The following is a 14,198-nucleotide window of genomic DNA, read 5'->3' on the forward strand; positions in this document are numbered from 1 at the left end:
ACGTAATTATGACCACAGAGACAGCAATGACAAAACTCTGAGGACACGTGACTTTGACAGCAGGGAGGCGGCCTCTGGGAGACACTTAGCCACTGATCCCGCGCTGCCCCGGAACCAGCGTCGGGCCCTCCTCAGGGCGTCTGCCACTGGCCTGGACATCAGGGCGGTCCGGGGCTGCCTCCGACAAGGACCGTTTCTGTCCTGTCCCTGCCTCGGGGGACGCGGCCACTGAGATAATAGCAGGTTTTCTTCCCCAGCGCGTCCTGCTCTTATTTTCCCTCCTCAGCCCACTCCCTGTCCTCTGATGAATTGGGTCATTGGAATGAAGTCATCCTAGGGATTCTGAAGCCAAGATGCTGCAGGCTGGGAGTCGGGACCCTTTCCGGCGGGGGGGCCTCAGGCTTTCCCGTCTCTGGCTCTCTCTGAAAGCTCTCTGGCTGACAGCAGTGACGGAGCTCTTCTGCGGAGTCCCTGGGCCAGGCTGGGGGAGGGGCGCAGGAGACCCCTGCCAGCGCTCGCCTTTTCGCGCTCCGCCCCTCTGCTCTCTCAGTCCCGGAGTCCCCCCGTTAGGAGGGCTCGCCTTCCCCTGCGTGCCCGGGGGCCGAGGCCAGTGCCAGGCACATGCACCCTAGAGCTTCGTCAGGGACCCCCGGCTCCTTTAGAGCACTTGGGGTACAGAGGTGGAAACCGAGCTGAGGCCGGAAGCCGGACGGATCGGTGCGGGAAAAAGCCGGGAGGTGGGGTCTCCTTCAGTGGGAGCTCATTTCCCCAAGTGCGCGGTGGAATGGACTCGAGGTCGCTTCCTCCCCTGCCCTGAGAATTCTCGGCACCGTGGGCCTCAGTTTCCCCATCTGTATCACGTGTATGGACACGGCCTCTTCCAGCCCAGAATAGAGGGTTGGGCTCCCGGAGAGCTCAGCGCAGTGTCTGGCACAAAGTAGGAGCCACAAACGCTGGCTTCTTTCTCCTTACGTAGCTCCCAGTGTCAGGTCCAGGAGCGCTTGGGGTTCAGGAACGGGATACGCGGACCCTTTAAGAAAGCTCCGCCCGCGCGCTCGCACCCGAGTGACGTCACGACAGGCGACCAATAGGGTTGCTTGTTGCTGGCAGGAGGGCTGGACACCGCGGGCCTGGGGGAGGAGCGTCGGGGCCGGGCCAGGGCCGGGGCCATGGGCTGGAAGCGGAGCCCGCGGCCGCCCGAGGCCGAACGCGAGCCGGAGCCGCAGCCGGAGGCGCCGAGGGAGCAGAGCGGCTGAGCGGCCCCCGGAACGCCCGCCCGCGCCGTCCCTCCGCGTCCCCCCGGCCGGGCCGCACTGGAGCCCGGCGGCTGCTGCTCGGCCCCCGGCGGCCCCCTCACGCCGCCCAAGAAGATGAAGAAGCGCAAGGAGCTGAACGCGCTCATCGGCCTGGGCCCCGGAGACGGGCGCGGCCGCAGCCGCCGCAGCCGCCGGGCCTGGAAGGGCGCCGCCGGCCACCGGCTGCTGCGCACCGAGCCACCCGCCTCAGGCTCCGCGTCCAGCTCGGAGGACGAGGACGAGGACGACGAGGACGAGGACGAGCGCGGCGCCGGCGGCGGCGGAGGGAGTGCCCGCGCGCGCTTCGCCAGGTGGGAAGGGGCGCCGCGCAGCGGGAGGGGAGGGGGTGTGACCCTCAGCGGGGGGCGGAGGAGGCTGCGGTGAGAGACCCGAGGGAGACACCACCTCCCAGCCCGGCGAAGGTCCGTCCCTAAGGGCACGTTTGGGACTTCACGGGTCTGGAAGGGGGTGCGGGATGTGGCTTGGGATCACAGCGGCGGGAAGGGGGGACACGGAGGCCGCATCCCGCCCCAGGTCACGGAGCTAAGGCTTTTTCAGGCAAGATTTGAACCTGGGTCTTTGGCAACCCCCAGGTCGCCCATCCCCTCTCGCAAAGGTGTTGTCCCGAAGCTTTTTACGTTGCAGGGGCCCAGCCCCACGCAGGACCCCCGCCCGGTGGGTTCTTGAGCAGGTGGACGCTGGCCGGGCTGGTGGACGCTGGCCGGGCTGGTGGACGCTGGCCGGGCTGACCGTTCCTCTGGGCTCCTTTTCAGAGGGGACTATTTCCGCTGCTGCAAGGTCTGCTACCCCCTGTGCGCCTTCGTGATCCTGGCCGCCTGCGTGGTAGCCTGCGTGGGCCTGGTGTGGATGCAGGTGGCCCTGAAGGAGGACCTGGACGCCCTCAAAGATCAGTTCCGAAGCCGTAAGTATGGGCGGCGGCAGCAGAGACCGGCGCCCCGGGCCGCCCTCTGAGGACAGGGTCCGAGCCTCTGTCCCCTGCCTCACCTTGGAAACCAAGGGAGCAGAAACGCCCTGGCGGCCGGAGAGCTTTGGGGCTTCCTGGGGTGGAGGAGGGGTGGCTTGGGGCTCCTGTTATAGAGCATCCCGGGAGGATGAGGAGACCGCAGCAGAGCACTGGGAGGAAGGGTCTTCTCTGACCTTGGGCAAGGTCCTCCCCACCTATAAAGGGGCACCTTTACCAGCCTTACAAGGATCTTTGAGAGACCCACTGTGAATGACTTTGAGCCCCATGAGAAAATCCATAGAGAAATACAGGAACTTTTCAGAGCTTCTCAGGAGATCCCGCCCCGGGCATTTTCCAGTGTGAGAGCCTAGCGGTGGGCTGTGGGCGCAGGAGGCGGGTGCACCAGATGGTCCGTGTGTTTGCCGCACTCCCTGTGTGCATTATAAGAGAGCACTCTGTTGGGTGGAAATGGAGATTAGGACATGAAGGACAGCTCTGTGTGTGTGTGTGTGTGAACAAGGAAACTTTTAAAACAAATGAGCTCCGTGGCCCAAACAAGGGAAACAACATTTGTCACTTTCTTCTGAGTAGGTCAGTGATTTTGGTTCCTTAGGTCCACCTCCATCCACCTACCTTCCCAGTCTCCTCCCAACCCTTTTAGACTGTGTTTTTATTCATGATGATCTTTTACAAGTTGTAATTAGCTTGTGGATGACACTTGTGGATGTTGACAGGCCATTTCAAAAAATAAGGAGCATATTTTAGTGGAAAACAGTTCAGTTTATTACTAATTTATTTATTGAGGGTCCTGCTAGGGGCTGGAAGGACAGGATCGTTGCTGGAAACGCAGATAGCCGTGGCCACATTTCTTTGGGAATCACAGGATGCACCCCGGGGCCTTGTCCTTGCTGATGCTCCTTTGGGAGGAAATCGAGGGCTTGTCTGGCAGAAGAGAGCAATCCCATGAGAAAGGCAGGCTGTGAGTGGGCTCCGTCATGTTTGAGGGGATCTGAAGGTGGCCTGGCCTTGAAAGCCTTCAAAAAGTGGTACAGCTCAAGTTGGACTTAGCCAAAATATCCCCTCAGTAACTCATCTGAGTTAAAGTTCTTGAGGACTGGGGACTTGCAGCAGATGGGCCTTCAGCCTATTACCAAATGGTCTAGAAATGGACTTGGGAACATAACCCTTTAAGTATTTAGGCTAACTAGTCCGGTGTGAGCTGGCCCCCTGGCCATGAGTGATCAATAGGCACACTACTACCCTCGACAACTTCCTCGTAGAAGGAAGCCACAAGAGCCGAACTTACCTGCAGGCATCAAGGACCAGGAGACGCCTCCTGCCTTCCTGTCCCACGCCTGGCGGGTCCTGCCATCTGCAGTGCTTCTATCTCGAAGCTTTTTTCTTGTTTGCTGTCCACAATCATCAGGCTCCCAGACTGTCCCAAGAAAAGCTAGCCCTGAATGAAACAACAAAGGTCCTTCCTGAAGGAGAGAATGCTGAGGGTGGCTCTGGCCCTTCCTGGCAAGGGACTTGGGGGACTTGTTGCTATTTGCTTGAGAGTCTGTATCCATCTGACCCATTCTCCTCATCTCTTTGTAGAATAATTTATGAGGGAGAGGGCTTTATGTTTGAATTAATTATCATTTTTAGACCCTTTCACTCTGAGTACCTTGTGGAGTATGATGAGCAATTGCTAGTGGTTCTGATGTGCATCAGTCTAACAATGGGAGCCCTGATCTCAACGGCAGAGGGTGTTTTTCGAAACTTCCCGAACCGTGATTACGGGGTGCGTGCTGGTGAAGTGGTGGGCATTACTGAAGGAGCTTCGGCGGGTGTTTTGTTTGTAAGTGAATATATTCATCTTTGGGTTGTTTTCCTTCTTGGAGGTGAGTAGGGAAAAACCCAAGCCTGCAGTTGTGGCCTTGGGATGGGAAGGAAGTGGATTGGGAAGCTTTAGAATCTCCCCGGTGCCTGTCCAGCTGGGGCTTCTACAAAAACCTCCAGACCAGACTCCACACAGGGCTGTTTTCCCCCACTTCTCTGGGGCCTCACGCTGCTTTGCACATAGTAGGTACCTAATCAGTGACTGTTGACTTAAACTGCAGGAGAAAGGAGAGAGCAATCAGAGCCAGAGCTTAAGGTTCCAGGAAATCCTGCTAGTCCTTCTTCTGCAACCCCTCCTTAGTCTTAAACCATCATCTTTAAAACTTTTGCTTTTGATTTTAAGTCTACTTCAATAATTAGTTTCATCTAAGTTTCAATACAGACATTTTGCTGTGGATCCTAAGTAAGAGGAGTTGTTTGTCTCTCCTCAGGACCTTCTGAGAAGCCAAAACCTCTCCCTGTCCACATATCATTAAAAAAAAAAAAAAACAGTTGATAAGCTTGTATTAAGCACCTGCTGTGTGCTGGGCACCCTCCTGAGTGATAGGGATACAAAGAAAGGCAGAAGCCCTCTGGGAGCTTACAACCTCATGCAACCAGATAAGCCACAGACATTCTAAGTTGGAAGTGGTCAGTTAAAAGGGGAATGGAGAAAGGCCTCTTAGAGATGGTGGGATTTTCGGCGGGGTTCCCTGGTCCTGCCTCTGCCCCTCGGCGGTCGGTCACTCCTCAGCTAGAAGCTGACAACTCTTTCTGTAGGGCTCACCGCCAGCCTGGAACGGCACGAGGCACAGCCTGTGACAGATGTCCCACAGGGGCAGAGAGGTCTGACGTAGGGAGCCTCCTTGGACTCCTCCTCAGGCAAGAGACCAGCCCTCGGGCCCTCTCAGGGTCCCCTCCCCAGGACCTCCCCAGCAGGTGCTTAGATGGCAGACTGGGGCTTCCTGGAGCGTCCTTAAATAGCATTTACTCAGACGAAGGGTGGGGTTGTTTGCCTGAAAGAGCCTCTGGATTGCCGGTCTCCCCAGCATGCCCAGGGATTACTGGTGGTCAAGGAGGACTCCGCAGTGGGCTGCTGGAAATCTTCCCTGCAGCTGGTCATCAATGTTGCATGAGGTGCTCTTGGTGTTGAAACCTCATGAATTAGTCATTGGGGATTGTTGCTTGCACTTCCTCCTGTGTACTTAGCCAGAGAAACTGCTCCTGCTTCCTTAGGAGGCCACACTGAGGGTCCTGCAGGGCCTGCCATGGTCCTGGGCTCAGCTTCTCCCAGGAAAGCCCCAAACTGGGAGGACTCCTTTGGTTGTCTCACTCTTCCGGTGAAGATGGGGAGATGGGGACCCAGTAATTAAGTCAGGTGGGTTCAGAAATGGTGAGGTGTCTTTACTCAAAGAACAGCTGTACACGCAATGGTAGTTCTCTGGTGAAGAACTCCAGAGACCTGTCTGGGGACCTGTGCTGCCGTTTATCAGTGACAGGGATAAAGGCATAGGTGTCCTGCTCCTAGGACTTGCAGATGACTCAGAGCTGGGAGGGAGCTAACCAACCCACTGGATGACTGGGTCAGGATCCAAAATGACTGTGACAGACCTTAGAAGCTTGCCCACAAATTCAATAAAATGAAATATCATGGGCATGAGTATTAAAGTCAGCTTCATAGTATAAAGTAGGGGAGGCACAGGTAGCAGTGATTGTTCTGAAAACGATCTGGGGTTTTCAGTGGATAGTAAGGTCTACAAGAATCATCTAGGAAGATATGGCAGCCAAAAGAACTAATGCATTAAGGCAGGTGGAGCTTCCAGGAACAGGGAAGTGGGCGTCTCTCTGTCCTGTGTCCTAACCAGATGGCATTAAAGGATTATATTCAAGCTAAAACATTTCCATAGATGGGCAAACAGGTTGGTGAAGGGCCCTCAGTCTGTGATGATGGGAATTGGTTAGAAGAAATTGGGGCATTTGACCTGGAAGAGAGATGGGGCTTGATAACTCTGCAAGTATCTAAAGAGCCGTCCTAGTCTGCCCGGCTTGGGGGAGAGTGAGCCCAGGAACCATAGAGTGGGGTCCAGCAGGCCGGGGGGCAGGAAAGTCACCTACCAGTGAGAACTATCCAGAAGTAGAAGAGGCTGCCTTGAGACAAATGAGCCTCTCCCCTAGAAGTCCAAAGTCCCTATGTGTAATATGTTCTAGTGGAGATTCTTTCGGTGATGACTTGGAACAAGGGCCACCGATGCCCCTTCCTAGTCTCAGATTCTGTGGTTTAGAGCCTTCCTTTGGCATGGCCCGAAAAGAGAGTGTCTTTGGCCCACAGAAACCCCTGTTCCCTCAAGATCAGGGTCAGCGTGGCCTCGCTAGCCCCCACCCAGCCAGGCAGTTATCCGTGTGCCTGCACGTGATACCCTCAAAGTGGGCAGCATGGGACAAAGGAAAGAAATGGTGGCCCCGGGCTCCATCTCACCTCGGATACGGACTCCTCTGTTACTTTGGGCACTTTCATTTCCCTGCCAGATGAGGAGGATGGTGTCTGCTGAGAGCCCTCCTGGCTCCAAACCAAGGATCCTGAGCCCATCTCAGAGATAGCTGGGGAGCCTTGGGCAGGCACACATCCAGGTTAATGTGAAAGAAAGGAGCTTGGCTGGTTTAATTCAGAAGGTAACTTGTGTGGGATAATATTAGCACGTCATTTTCATTGGGATTTTGTACCGTGGCATGAAAGATAAGGAATGAGCATACCAGTGCTTTTTATCATTAGTGGAAATAAACACCGTGAACCCTGTTCTGACTCTCTGTATACCTTTCCCCACCCCCACCCCATTCCCAGGTACTCATGCCTCGTTTCGCTTGGACACACACAGACACCTGTGTCTCCTGGCCCCTTCTATGGAGGGTGAGCTCCTGGAGAGCAGAGAATGTTCTTCTTTTGGTGAGGGTTCCCTTCACATAGCCCAGTGCTTGACACACAGTCAGTGCTTAATTTGTTTATTGATTTTTACTCACCTGTGTTTAAAATGAAGCTGCCTGAGAGTGCTGGTGATAGAAGGAGCGAAAGGCTGCATTGCTTTAGGGCAACTAACTTGAGCCACGGCTTCTCCAAGGTGGAAGTGACCCTTGTACTCATACTGCTCAGGGCCTGCATGTTAGAGATGAGAAACCAAGACTGGAGGGTGGGGGAGAACTTGCCCAGAGAAACAGCTGCTTCGTGCCCGAGCTGGGCGAGGCTCCCCCGTCGGCTGCCAGCCCGGTCCTTTGCTGCTGTACCGAGCTGCCTGTGTGGAGCCCTCACCTGATGTGGCTTATTAAAGGATGCTGGTAATGAAAAGCAGGGATGCACCCCCCCCCCTCCCCATCCCCTGGGCTTTCTTTAGTTTCCCTGAAGACTTTCAACTCCCTTCTCTACTGAGAGAAATGATTGTTTTTTATTATATTAATTAGGATCCAGGCTTTTTATTTCCTTATTCAGAGACCAGCCTTTATAGGTCAGTCAGTCAAGTCTCCGAAGAGCATGACAGGTAGAGGAGATTGCCCTAAACCTTGGGACATGGTCCTCAATCTTGGGTAGGATCCCACCCAACTAGGAGACCTTCTTTCTCCTTTGAGGATGCTACTTTGAAGTATAAACAGAATCTAATCTAGATAAATTCTCTGAGAATAAGCCCGTGTCCTTGCACATGCCTCTCTCTCTCCCCCTCAAATGGGGTTTAAGATGACTGAGCTCCTGAAGGAGAGATGGATGCCCTTGGCCAGAGGCCTGGAAGCACTAAGTCAAGTTTTCAGCAGAAGCCGAATCCTTTTGGCCCACCACCACCTCATTCAAACGTCTACCAATCAGGATTGATTTCTCCTGTTGGGAATTCCCTTTCAGAAAAGTCTTTAAGGTATCCTCTATTAGAGGTGAGCGAGAGAAACCGCTGACCACCAATTTTTTGATTATTAGCTAACCTAATCGATTATTACCCAGAAACTCTGTCTCTTAAATGTGTTCACTTATCACACTACCTGACCATTTGCTCCAACTCCCCATGAAGGTTTAGGAAGGTGTTTCCTCAAGTACATTAATGGCTGGTTCTTTATAGCAGTTAAGAGCTAATGTAATAATGAATGTTCAAGCAGCATCGGCATATGAGAAGGGGGTGGGGATATGTGGATTTGTGTGTTTCGTATGTCTTAGCTATTATGAGTGTCATTTGGGTAGAATGTTGTCACTTAAAGTTATAGAAACTATAGGTTCTCCAGGGCTCCTACTAGCCCAGGAATCTTGAAGGTCTCTTAAAAGAGAGAGCTCTGTATAACTGCAGCTCATAGCCTATCTTCATTGTGTAGATTGTCCAGGCCCCAAATCCTTTATGAACAGATGAATAAAGAGGACTTTAGTGTCATAACTCCCAAGCCCAAGGCCCTACCAACTGGCCTGTGTGACTCTTATAACCTGATGCCTAAGCTAAATCCTTCCCTCCCCTCCCCCAGCCAGGCCCAAATCTTCTCTGAGCTGGTCTGAGTTCTCAGTGTGCACTTTCTCAATCCCCTCCCTGTATAATTAGGGACCAGTGTGGCTGGTGAACAGACAGATTACAGTAGAGGCTTAAGGTTTTAGAGAGGAAAAGATTAGAAATGTTTAGCTTAGTCATGTGGTAAAGGGTTGGCGCTCCCCACCTTTGTTCTGAACTTAAGTGCAGTGTGATATAAAATGCCAAATGTGAATAGTGCACCTTTGAAGGCCTGGAGGGTTGAACTGTTTCCAGCTAATATCTGTGTGGTACTTTGGGGCACACAGGGTGCTTCTATAGATGTCAGATCAGTGCCCAGCAGGGCAAAGGTTTTTATCTCCCTTAACACATTAGAAAGTTGGGGCTCTAAGAGGGGATATGTGGACTAGATGCCCCCAGGGAGGAGGTAGCAGAGTTGAGACCAGAACCCCCCAGTTTAAAGACTTGGACTCTTCCCCCTCCTCTTTATAAGTCCTGCTGTCCTCCCAAATATAGATGTTCTTCACGCTGTGTTTGATGAGAACAGAACAGTACGTGTCCTTCCCCTACTTAGGTAGTTGGACATTCACTCATTTTTGGGTCACAGAGATTACTGGCTGCTGTTGCTGATCTTCTTGTTTTTGGTTTTAGTGGAATCTAATCAGAAAAGCTCATTCCAAGAGATCCCCAAACTAAATGAAGAACTCCTCCGCAAACAAAAGCAGCTGGAGAAGATTGAATCTGGAGACCTGGGCTTGAGCAAAGTCTGGATAAACATCACAGAAATGGCCAAACAGGTAGAAGGGGTTTGGATCCACTGCTCTAGAGTTCCCTGCCTATAACTAAGAGAAGGCCCAGGCCATGGAGATAGCCTTTATCTGGATAGTTCAGGAAATGCAGATGAAATTAGGTAATAGGGTGTGGTCATCTGACTTAACCCAGCTCATTTGGCAGTTGAGCCATCAGCCTGAAGTTGCCATAGGCTTGTCCTTTCTGAAGACAGGAGACAGGAATGTCCTTCACAGGCACAGGGGGTTGAGGTGAGTGCCAAAAGGCACCCCCTTCCTCAGAGGACCAATGTCTGAAGTGCCGCCTTGAGATGGACCTGCCCCAGGGTCACAGAAACAAGAATCTTGTTTGAAACGGGACAGCCAAAATCCAAAGGTGAAATAGCAAACTGAAAAGGCTTCCACTCCCCAAGTCCTCCTAGATTTACCAGGATCTGTCTTCTGAGATCAGTGTTCTTGTGATTTCTAAGATTTTACCAAAGAGCCATATGGTCTCCTATCCAAACGTCTTACCTGAAATTTAGCAGCTCTTGACTTATAGGTGCTTTCTTGAAGCAATTTAATTACCAAATAAAAGTAAATCATTAAAATTCTAGATGCCCTGCAAATGTTGAATACTAGGGTCAGACCTTTTTTTAATGATATCTTATTCTATTGCATGGACTTTCAAAAACTGCCTTTTACTAAAATAGCCTCAGGTCCCAGCCTGGACTATGGTCTCTGCAGTCTCTTCCAAATCAAAGATTCAGTGGTTCTGGCATGAAATATTAAAATGCTGGGCTCAAGCGCAGCCAAAGCTGTCCTGCCCTGCACCCCTTCCCTCAAGCTGAGATGCTGCTTCTGGCCTAGAGTGGGGAGGTGGGGCAGGAGAGGGCAGTACTCTGATTTGTTTTGTCAGAAGGGGCTGGCACCTTGTACCTGAGGGTGGGATGCAGAGCCAGCAGCTGCGGCCCGGCAGCAGGGGCTCCAGAGCAAGGGATGCCGGGTTCCATCCGGTTCCCAGGTTGGAGAATGGCATTGCCCAGGGTCAGCCCCAGGTTTGGGGAGTGGGTGGTGCTCACTGGGTCCTCAGAAGGTGACTTTCCTTGCTGACAATTCACTAAGGAAAGAAGCTTCTGTGAGGGAGGGGAGCATCCAGGTGTGTCTAACTTAGGTTTATTTGGTGCCCCCGGAGCTGAGCAGAGTCTGACATTTGGGCACTAGCGCAGGCCTGGAGTGCCAGACTAGGAGTGGGCCCCGAGGGGACAAGCCCTCCCTGTCAGCTGTCCTCCCCCGAGATTGTCCTCTAGACGAGGAATGGTTGGGGAAACTCGGGCCTCAGCCGAGCTTCAGGGAGGAACTTCTCTGCTCCTCAGTCTGGCCTTCTCGGCCCCACTATTCACGGGCACTGGGGCCTGGTCACGGAGTCAGGGCAGCCCCTCTGCCCCAGGACTTCTCTCCCCTGGGGCCAGGGCAGTCTTTGACCTCAAACAGAGCCAGCCCAGAGTTGGGAGGCCTGATGGCTCTGGGTATGGCTGGGAGAGGGTCTCCCTCTGGAGACCTGGGGTCCCTGTGCTTTTGCCTCCTCTCTGAAGCTTCCCCTGCTGTTCTGTAGGGCCTGGCTCCCCCTCGAGTCTCTCAGAGGCCGGGTTTGGAGTCACGCCACTGCTGTCCTTTACCTTCTGCCCGAGGAGCCTCAGGCCGGTTACTTCACCTTGCTGGTTTCAGTTTTCTCATCTATAAAATGAGGGACTAAGTCCAGGGGTTTTCACTTTTTCTCTGCCATGGACTTCCTTGGTGAAACCTATTGGCTCCTGAACCATGTTTTTCATGAGTAAAACAAAGTAAATGGGATTACAAGGAGAAAAGTTCGATTCAGACTCCCTGGGCTGCGGGCTGTCAGAGGTCCCTTCCCCAGCACGAGCCCAGGGTCGGCTCCACGGGCTCCCACTCCTGGCCATTTCTGAGCCTCCGGAGCAGGGAAAGGCAGCGACTCTTGGGGGCGGGCCCCTCGGGGCTTCCTCGGCCGGAAGGAGCAGAAGGCCGAAAACAGCCGCTGGCGTACGAGGAGGGCTGGCACGGGGCACAGGGTCGCCCACAGTGGCTATTTTTAGTCCTGCTCATTTCGAGCTGCCTCCTTGTGAGTGCAGCCCTTTTCTTTTAGGCAGCTCTGGCTGACTCATCCCCAGCTCAGGCTGTGGGAGCCTTCCCTCTTTCAGTTCTCAATGAGCTGCGCTTCTTAAGCCCTCCCATTCGTGGAGCTGTCGAGCAGTCGTAGCAGAAGGTGGCAGCAGGCCCCATCTTGTCCCTCCCGGCCTGCCTCAGAGTGGCACCCTGGCGGGAGACACCGGGGGCTGGCGCCGTTCTGTGGCATGCCCTGCTTCCTTAGAGGCTCTGCTGTCAGTCCTGCCCAGCAGCTGCCCTCTGTCTGCTGGAGACGCCACAGCCTTCTGCAGGCCGGGCCTGCCTTATTCCCAGGCCTCATATTTCCCCGGGGGAGGAAATGTTCCCTGTGATTGGCTGGGTTTGTGGACTAACCACATTCTGTCCCTCTCCGTTGGCACCTTTCCTCTGCTTCCTGTTTCTCCTTGGCCCAGATTTCCTTCTTGCCAACTCCGCTTCCTTCAGTTTCTCCCAGTCTTGCTCCCTCCAAGTCCCACTCAGGTCGTCCCCCCCGCATTCAGCCCGCAGTTGGGGCTCATCGTCATTGGGGGGTCTTCAGCCAGACTTTCTCCGGGCCCGCTTGGGCAGTAGTTCTGTCCTGGCTTGGCGAAGGCAGACTTGTTCCTAGTGTGTTGTAGCTCCCTCCCCGTCCCTCCTGAGCCCCTGCTCGGAAAGACCTGAGAAAGAAGGCAGAGGAAACAGGAAGGGCAGAGGCTGGTCCTGACTCAGCTCTTCTGCGTCCCCAGGGGGAGGGGCTGCTGATGGGGCAATGAAGGCTCGGAGGGACTTTCCCCTGGTCCCATAGCTAAAAGTGGGAACCTGTCTCCCCAGAGCCATCTTCAGCCCACTGAAACAAAGGGGAAAATGGGCCCTGCGTTTAAGGAGCTGACCTGCAGGGGGAGGCAGCACACACACAAGCTTCTACGCTGTCATCCACTGCATATGGACACTTAGAGGGGAGCACTAGCCACCAGGAGGTCGGGCAGCGGGATGCATCCGGAAGGGCTTTGTGCAGGCACTGGTGTTTGCCCTGGGGTGGGGAGGGGAGCGCTCCAGTTAGCATCTTGTGGGGGAGGAACAGCAAGGGGCCTTTGGGCTAAACCAGAAATAATGGGAAACTAGGTAGGGGAGCCCATGGAGGGGGCTTTAAAAGCTAGACCTGTACTTTGTATTTGGTCTTGGAGCTAATAGGCAGCCTCTGCAACTCCAGGAGAGGGGGACCAGAACCCTAACAGGCTGCCGGCCACGTCAGTGTAGAGGATGCGTAAGAAACAGGGGAGGAGGAGGGGAGCATGATTCTGAAAGGGCAGGCCTGAGTGGGCAGAAGCATGGTGCTAGCCTGGCCAGAGACGGGGGACACCAGGGCCGAGGGCTCATTCCACCCAGCCATAGCTCTGAGCAGAGGAAGGGTCTCCTTAACTAGACCCAAATTCACCTCTGCAGCTTTATCTTTTCTCCAAATTCAACCAAATTCATTCAAGATGAATCCCTCTTCTCTGTAACGGTCCTTCAGATGCCAGAAAATAGCTTTCATATGGGCTCCTCCTGCGGCTCCACGCCCCAAACCAGAGTCTTCTCTTCTCCATCCTAAACGTCCCTCCTTCCTTCAGCCAGTACTTAGCCTTCCAGGTAGCACTTCTCTGCATCGGTTCTAGTTCACGGCCTTCTTGAAGTAAAGGCCTGGAAGTGAACCCCGTCCTCCATATGGAATCTGGTGTCCCACAGACCAGAGAGGACGCTGCCTTTTATTTTGAGCCCAGCGCCTGCCCCTCAGCTCAGGAAGCTCCTTGGCAGCCTGCAGGCACATTTGTTTGAGCCACAAGGTGTTGTCAGCAGCTCCCATTGCCTTAGACTTCCAGTTTTCTCCTGCGGAGTGCAAGGGCGGCTTCGGCCGCCCGGACACCGAGCACACGTAGATCAGCGAATGGCCCGGGTGCGATTCTATGCCAGCATCGCATCTCCACCTTGCCTTGAGGCCGCACTGTGGAGACCCACTGCACCTTTGTGCTCAAGGACTGGGGGGGAAGCCTGAGAGACCCACAGCCTCTAAACTCTCAGGCCTGGGCAGCCCCACCAAGGAGGGAGCAAGTGCCCCCTGAGAGCAGGCCCTGGCAGTGGGGTCTAAGGCCAGGAATTCTTGAGAAGATCATGATTTCCAAAAGGGGCTTTCCCATCTTTTTTTTTTTTTTTTTTCAGATTGCTTCATTGACTTCTACAGTGAATCACCTCAAAGCTAACATCAAATCGGCTTCAGATTTGATTAGCCTGCCTGCCACTGTGGAGGGCCTTCAGAAGGTAAGGGCTGTGAGCCTGGGCCCTGGCTTTGCAGCACAAACTTCGGTCTGGGCACCGGAAGCTCCTGCCTCTTGGGTTTGCTGGCTGTCTGTCACCTCAGGGTCACCCCCCCCAGTAGGGGCGAGCTTCTCGTCTCTGGCATTTTTATTGAGGAGGTTGAGGGTCATCCATTGGAAAGCCGCCCAACCGCACATCAAGGAGACCTTCCAACTTCTTGAGCTTCTAGAAATGGCAGCGGTGCGATTTCCCAAAGGCTGCAGGGCACAAGCACTCAGCTGACCCCACGCCTAGTACCCAGTGCCTGGCCGAGGCTCTGCCCGCTCCTGGTCCCTCAGCAGGCACTCTTGCACCAGTTAAGGGTAGGGAAGTA

The 14,198-nt window shown here is 54.2% G+C and overlaps 1 protein-coding gene and 1 long non-coding RNA gene across 6 annotated transcripts in view; one reads left to right on the forward strand and one right to left on the reverse strand.

Moving 5' to 3' along the window:
* The first annotated feature begins 1,156 nt into the window (after positions 1 to 1,156).
* The window catches only part of EFCAB14 (EF-hand calcium binding domain 14), a 30,666-nt gene continuing 17,624 nt past the window's right edge, over positions 1,157 to 14,198 (forward strand). For 2 of the 5 annotated variants that reach the window (XM_051999784.1, XM_051999785.1), the window contains exons 1-4: positions 1,158 to 1,606; positions 2,069 to 2,217; positions 9,255 to 9,400; positions 13,730 to 13,828. In XM_051999784.1, the coding sequence (XP_051855744.1) occupies positions 1,371 to 1,606; positions 2,069 to 2,217; positions 9,255 to 9,400; positions 13,730 to 13,828 (630 nt within the window). In that variant the 5' untranslated portion in view covers positions 1,158 to 1,370. Of the gene's footprint in view, positions 1,607 to 2,068; positions 2,218 to 9,254; positions 9,401 to 13,729; positions 13,829 to 14,198 lie in introns of all 5 variants that reach the window. The other 3 variants (XM_051999786.1, XM_051999788.1, XM_051999789.1) reach the window with 3 other exon arrangements.
* On the reverse strand, positions 2,234 to 9,248 carry LOC127563372 (uncharacterized). The gene is made up of 3 exons (XR_007953951.1): positions 7,138 to 9,248; positions 3,566 to 3,715; positions 2,234 to 3,201 (listed from the first exon to the last, which is right to left on the reverse strand). It is a non-coding gene; the product is annotated as an uncharacterized LOC127563372 (long non-coding RNA).

The sequence above is a fragment of the Antechinus flavipes genome, chromosome 4 (assembly GCF_016432865.1).
Source record: "Antechinus flavipes isolate AdamAnt ecotype Samford, QLD, Australia chromosome 4, AdamAnt_v2, whole genome shotgun sequence".
NCBI lineage: Eukaryota > Metazoa > Chordata > Mammalia > Dasyuromorphia > Dasyuridae > Antechinus > Antechinus flavipes.